The sequence below is a fragment of the Lepisosteus platostomus genome, chromosome 10, assembly GCF_059453375.1.
Source record: "Lepisosteus platostomus isolate fLepPlt1 chromosome 10, fLepPlt1.hap1, whole genome shotgun sequence".
NCBI lineage: Eukaryota > Metazoa > Chordata > Actinopteri > Semionotiformes > Lepisosteidae > Lepisosteus > Lepisosteus platostomus.
Window position 1 is genome coordinate 9,390,910 of NC_142620.1, and position 7,474 is coordinate 9,398,383.

Below are 7,474 nucleotides of genomic sequence, written 5' to 3' on the forward strand. Positions count from 1 at the left end.
CTGTCGTAGGATATTTTTAAACCAAGACCTGAGTGCAGAAATAGATTAATTACTAAATAGATTAATTACTGGCAACAATTGGCACAGGTGATTATTATTGGACCTATTGGAACAAAACCCAGCAGACACATTGGTGCTTCAGAACCAGTATTGAGAACACTGCTCCAGGCCAGTGAAACACGAGATATTGCCCTTCCAGTCTAGTCCTTGTAGGTTTGTCCTACTGTGTTCTTAATTAATTTCTAACAAGTAGAAAACATTAAATAATTAAGGAGCTTGTTTAAACAGTCTTACAATATTGCACAGCCGTAATCAACTTTAGATACCCCATTATCTCCTATGAGGCTTTAAATTCCATCATTGTATCACAGTGGTCTGCTCTTACATTCTTATTCTTCTCACACAAGAAAGTGTTTTGCAATTATATTTTCTCTGTTGAAAAACACCATTCCTCCAAAGACTTTTAAAGTACTCTTAGTAAAAATAGAAACAGGTATGCAGGTCTAAATAAAGATGCTGAATCACATTTCCCCACTGGGGTGTAGTAATAGGCTTAGTGTATAAGCAGTATTCCCTGTTTTAATCCTCACTCGGTTTCCATGGAAACTAATGGCTACTTCATCCTGAGGTGTTTTTTTTTGCTTTGCCTCACCTTTGCCTTTTAACCTCATTTCCCTCTTCAACTGAAAACTCTCAAAAATGAAAAGACTCTGTCTAGCTCATTCTATTAATATCTTGCAGCTTAGGCTGAAGAGAGCTCATTAGGTGAATATCTCAGTTCATTTGGAACAGCTGTGCCATTGAGCATATAGCCCCTCTGTGGGCTCTTTTCTTTTCATGAAATAAAATGTGCCCAATTTAAAACAAACAGTAAAATTGGAATGTTTCCTGCCAAGCAGACACGCTTCAGGATCAGGAGAATAATATTGAAACTCCCATTTTAGACCGACAAAATGGAAACAAAATACATAAATAATGAAATAGTTCGGAAAAGAAATTATTTACGCAATCAAAGCCGTGGCAGGAGGAAGTGAAATCTGCTTTCCATCTGTGCTGTCAGATTGATTTTTGAGAGCAATTTTAATTTTCATAAAGAGCCTTCCTATAAACAGAACATAAGAGGTTGCTGCAAGACAAACACTATAGGTCCCTGCTCAGATTCCCATCATAAAAATCAACAGTTTAAAGCATTTCAAGGTACACTGTCTTGAAATATTCATGAGGCTTTGATACAGGTCGTGTTAGACTTCAGAAAGTGGAGATGGGACAAAATCACTTCAATTCTTTAAAATTAATATCATTAAGATGCTTTATTTTGATATTTACCATGTTAATTTCTTCCTAAATCCCTTCGGTCTGGATGTTGCTAAACAGGGCCTATAGAAAATTAATGGGAAGAATATCAAAGCCTTGTTTGCTCTGGTTTTGCCAACTAAATTGCAACCCTGCTTGAGTAAAGAAACAACAAAGCAAATCCTTCCAACCCCTCTTCCTCTGATCTACATAATGCGATCCTAGTTAAGCACTTTTTTAAACTCAGGCAATTGCTTGCTTCATTACGGGAATCTCACTTAAAAGCCAAGCTAAAAGCATCCCGTTGGTGATTACGATTGCACACTGGACGTCCTGTCCCAGCTCCTGATTTGAATTTGCTCATATTTTTCTGTTTTTTTTGTTGTTGTTTTTTTCTTCAGACCAGCAAAGCCATCGCCAAGGGAGACTTCCCCTTGGCAAGCTCCGCCTCCAGAAGGGCTCTGTTCCTGGCGGCCCTTTCCATCACCATTGGCACGGGGGTGTATGTCGGTGTCGTCGTGGCCCTGATTGCTTATCTGTCTAAATCAGGACATGTATAGCATCTGGACGAGAGTGGTAAAATGGTACTAATGCCACACACAGCAGCATGTATTATTGGCTATTTTACTCTATGTCTGCTTGTCAGTTTGGATTAAAGTGAGAAGGCGAAGGGAGGAGGGTGAGGGGAGTATGCTGAAATTTTACCTTAATGAATGGACGAAAAACAAAGAGCTTATTGATCTGGAGTGCACCTCCTATCCTGTTACTACAGGCCCAGTTAAGTCTTTGAACCCTTTCGTATTTTTAAGTGTTTTAGACAGAGAAATACAAAGCAGTATTACTCCACAAGCAAACCAATTTCCAACGTTTTTTTCCAACAATTGAAAGAGCCTTTAGAAAGACAATGCGAAAGGATTAAAAGCAAGCTGAGCTGTAACCCTCATGGACTCCTTCACCCCTCCATTTATATAATTAAGGTCGTGTTTTTAGGTAGAAAATTGGAGGCCGACTGCTACTGCTCCCTCAGAATCTATAGAAACCATAAAAGCATTTTCTGAAGGTTCATAGGAAAATCCCTGCAGATTTCCCACAACAAGTTGAAAACAATGCGGCGTGCATTACATTTCTGTGTTTTTAAATGAGCCGTGATGTACAGATGGTGTCGTTTTGTGTGAAAACTGTTCTGTTCCAAAATGGCTAGTATTTGTCCAAGTGTTTATCTAGAATTGCCATCAAGGCCTGCTTCCAGCATTAAAATTACTCTTCAAATGATTCCTGCGAGATCTATTTTGGTACTGTGATAAGCGCATGGTAAAGAGGAAAAAAAGAACACTGGAAATAAATTTTTCAGTCACATCTAGCATCGTAGATATTATAGCTTGGAAAGATGACAGAAAATATGCTTTTCAAGTTAATAAAATATTCTGAGCAGAGAAGAAAATGTGCATTTTTGGTACATACTGTAACAAAGTTTGAAATCTATAGCACACTGCATCCAACTATTAAGAATTTCCGTGTATTTCAGGTTTTAGATTATGCCAAATTTAGATTGACAACCTTTTGTTTTTTCATTCAGATTGTTACTGCTACTCGTTTCATCAAGGATATTTCTTTCAGTTCTTAAAATCTAGAGTTTGGTACCATTCGTTCTTCAGCTTTAAGGTGACATGTACTGACAGCATGCTCTTTGCTGAGGAACAAAGAGAATATTCAGAATGTAGTGTGTCTGAATAAAAAGGAAAAGTATTTTATTAATCCCATGTCTGAAGAAATTGGAGCTGACAGGGAATAAGTCATTCTTACCAAAACAACAGCCATTAAAGTAATTGTAAACCAACTATACCTGAATATATATTTTAATTTGGTGAGGTAGAGAAATGAAATAATTATCTTTCTGTCCTGTAAGCCTTGGTTTAAGTATGAAAAAAGTGAAAACATTTTAAGAACCACTAATTTCTTAACTTAATAATTAATGGGCTTTGAAACAAAAGTTCAGAAGGAGGTCAAACTCTAATCTTGACCACTTTCACAAACTTTCCTGCCCTGGTGCATAAATAGCCCTGAACAACAGGCTCTGGTTTTCTTGCAGAGCTATGGACGCAGCCTGGAACTCTGCATACATTTAATATTGTCCCCTGTCTTTCATGAATACTAAGCTGAAATTCACATTTTAAAAGTGTGTTTGTTACATTTTATGGCATGGTTATAAAGATAGCAATCTGTGTATCCTGGCATATAAACTATTGAACATACTGGTTGAAAGCATTCATAATGAGCCTGGATTTATGTTGCACATAAAAGGCCTGAGCAGAATGGCTAGATTCCGTTCCAGATATTTTTCATCAGATCTGCAAGTGATGATTGATGAAATATTTAGAAACCACTGAGAGGGGCTATAATAGACCTTAATGTGGATATACAGTATACAAGCAATGTAATACACTTTACTTGTCACAGTACTGTTATTGATTAAAGAATAGGAGAGGAATGTGAAAAGATTAGGCTTCAAGATGGTGTGAGACTTTACAAATTGCCTTGCCAGCAATATTGTTTAAAGGCAGAAACAGCATGTGAACTGTCATGTAAAGCCTCATTCATTTAACCATGCGTTCCCAATTAATATGTTTGATTGGAATATTGTTACTAATGCACAATTACTTAGTAGAGGCACATATTCAATCTATTATGTCCCTGCCTTTGCTTTCTGCCTTTGCTGGTGAGAAAAGAAATAAAAAGCCTCCAATGTTAAGATTACAACAGCATATAAAACAGAATCAACATAAGGTCTGTAAAAATGCATCATTTTTAAGATCAGATCCTGATCAATAGATTGTTACTTTCACGTCCAAAAGAAGTTAATTAAAATGAAAAAAGAACGTGCTAGGATTTTTGTTTAGTTCACAAAATGTTTATAGTGATCGTGATTCTTTTCAGTTACAGTTTGGGGCTTGGAAAAAACCTTTAAAAATGAATTTCTGATGGCACTGAAAACAGTCCTTGCACAGCCATATGGTTTTCAAAGATTGCAATTGTCTTGAGGAATGCATGAAGAGAGCTCAGGAACAACAGTTATGGACCCATTCAAACCCAGTACCACTGCATAATCTTGTCTCCTATTTTCCTCCCTGTATTTGAGAGCTGTGGAGGACCATCCATTTTGCCATTTGAGCTAAACACAATAGCAGCGTGTGCACACAGATACTGCCTACGCACATATAATTTCCCACTTCTGTGCTGCTAAGCAATGTTAGAGCTACTCCATGCCAAATGGAAAAATCAGTTCACAAACAGTTACGTTCAAGATAAATTCAAATACAAGTTTTAATTGACCACGAACAAGATCACATCAAGTCGCCTCTGTAGCTGAAGAAGATGGAAAGCTTTAGGTAGGCGTTTTCCCACATCCTTCTTCTTTGTCATGAGATCTAATGTCAAAGGCCTATAAACTCTTTCCAACCATTAAAAGTCAGCAAATGGCTTTCATTCGGTTCAGTCACCCATCAGAACCCATATTATACACTTCCAGTTTTCTTTGCAGGTTATTAATTAGTCATACATACCTCTTGTGGTTTACAATTAGCTTTCAGTAAAGGCCTTTCAAATTGAAAATTAATATACTCTAAAGTCTATCCTGTGAAAGGCACTATAAACAAGTGCAGTTTCTAGTCCCACAATCAGAAGCACAGATCAGTCAGTCAGACTAAATCTTTACCATTCCATAACAGTTCTAAAAAAATGGAGAGATTTTCAAACATCATGTAAAATATACCTATATATTAGATAATTTGCACTTTTTACTCTGCAGTTTAAGTACATGAAGTACACTGACATGGGTATTAATTTAATCACTTATTGTATTACACAAGAATTCCTGAAATTCTAGTTTTAAAACTTTAAAACTTTCAAATTCCATGTTGACGGATTATAAAATAAAGAGAAATGTAGTTATCAGAGAACCCATGTCAATGACGGTCTGCAAATAGTACCTATTTATACTAAACAAGGATTAGCATAACCTTCATTTCTTGGAAGAGCCCCAATGGCCTTTGATCATTTGTAGCCTTTCGTTAACCTCTTGTGTTCCCATAGCAACCACCCACCATATTGAGGACCCATCTTCTAAAATACTGCTTATATTCAGTGTTTACACTGAGAGCCACTGATATAATTAATTGAATAATGAACTGTGCAGCCTATACAACACCTTTTGTGTTGGATACATAATGCAATATAACAACATTCAAACCTCTTTACAATCTCTTTTCCATTAATTTCACATTCCAGATATTACATCTGCAGAAGTATTCATACTAATTCCCAGAATATTTGTTATATGTCATATGAATCATACAAATATTATACATGTTATACTATTGTTTAGTAGACAATACTATTAAAGAATATATGAATACTTATGTATGTTGTGGGAAAATGTGGTTATAAAGGTTTGTGAATGTTGTTATAACATATGGTATTATGTGATGGTTATAAAATATTCATAAAGTGTCATTTGTGCTACTTAATGTGGCATTCAAGCAAAATTAGCTAATTTCATAATGATGTTAAATATGTGTATATATATATGTACATATATATATAAATATGTATTTTGTCAAAAATACCTTTTAATTTTAAAAGGTATTCGATAAAAAGGTAATTGTAAATATAAGAAAGAATAAGGTATGTGAGTCTCATAACATTCATAGGTATTCATTATTTTGGGTACTTTATAATCCATGTTTATAATAGATGCATTCTGATTCTTGTTAACAAAATGTGTAAATAAGTGATAAAATATGGCATAAAGGCTGACTATAAAATGACACCTTGCTTTTTTATGGCAGACAAATTAAAAATCTCCAAACAGTTTCTGTTATGTGTTCAGAAAATTTCTTCAGAACAGAGGAAATCTTTGCAAGTGGAAAAAAAATTACATTTTTGGATTTTCTACAGCATCGGCAGAAGACAGACCATCTCCTGAAAAGAATATCGAATGTTAAAGAATTGTCTGGCATTTCCCTGTTTACCAAGAAAATAACGGTCTCTGCTTTGAGTTTTTCTCCTTTTGTGCAGGTTGTTTGCTCTGAATCTGGGAGACAGTAATATGTGATTTATAAATAATAAAAACATGAACAATCCACTGTCTTCTCTGTTGCTTTTTTTAAGTCAGAGTTTCTTAATTATAGCTGGAAACCGGTAATAATTCATGATGGACTTTTATGACTTTAACATGCTAAATCTGGGCAATTTCATATATAGTTTTGCCTTGAATTTACCATGGGTATATCATTAATTACTTCACAGTAGTCTTCAAAAGTCTTTATCAATGTTGAGCACTTCTTTACCTTAATCACATTATGATTTACTGTCCTTTTCTGTGATTACTTTACTATTACTCTGCAGTGTGACGAACTCAACTTTAGTAGTGTAGAAACTGAAAGTAATATTGGTTCAGGGCTTTGGTTTAAGGATCAAAGACACTTGACCTGAAAAGCCATTTTTTACAAATTCAAGCCTTCTTACTATTTGGTTTGACTCATAACACATGATTTCCCCTATCATGTATACACGAAAGAAATCATTCTTACATTGCTACGCATCTCAAGAAAATGACAAGAAAACATGGGTAAAGACCACTTTCTAATGGGATGATATTTTGAGACATATTCTTCCCTAGACTCGGACTAAGTGTCTAGACATTTAAACACTAACGCATGTCTGTGAGTGCCTGAAAACGCAGTCCATGAATCTGAAAGACTCTTCCAATTCTGTGCATTATCTATGTCTGTTTAAACATTACGTCCTGAAACCATGACAGAAACATGACCATCTTCGTTAAGATGAAAATGTTAAAAGTTAATGTGCTCATTGATATAAAATTCTTATGACCTTTATCTTTACAAACTGCTGTCAACTTTGTGCTTATTTCTTTAAATTTAAAAATAATGAGGACGTTAAATAAGCTTTCCTTTTTACAGTCTCAGTTTTCCTCAAGACACCATTCCATAGAAAAACCATTATATTCACCCTTTCATTTTGCTAAGCTTCTACCATTCTTTATTTTTATTTTTACCATTCTGCCTTCTTATTCTTATCCATCTTATCATCTTTCCTAAGCATTACAGTAAGCTCTTGCAGTTTCACATCTAAAGTTTATAGAAACAGCCTATACTTGCCCCCA

The 7,474-nt window shown here is 35.2% G+C and overlaps 1 protein-coding gene across 2 annotated transcripts in view; it reads left to right on the forward strand.

Moving 5' to 3' along the window:
* syndig1l (synapse differentiation inducing 1-like) overlaps nucleotides 1-6,431 on the forward strand; it is a 73,812-nt gene extending 67,381 nt beyond the window's left edge. For both annotated transcript variants that reach the window (XM_088647994.1, XM_088647993.1), the window contains exon 4: nucleotides 1,695-6,431. In XM_088647994.1, the coding sequence (XP_088504120.1) occupies nucleotides 1,695-1,853 (159 nt within the window). In that variant the 3' untranslated portion in view covers nucleotides 1,854-6,431. The remainder of the gene's footprint in view (nucleotides 1-1,694) is intronic.
* Nucleotides 6,432-7,474: the final 1,043 nt, after the last annotated feature.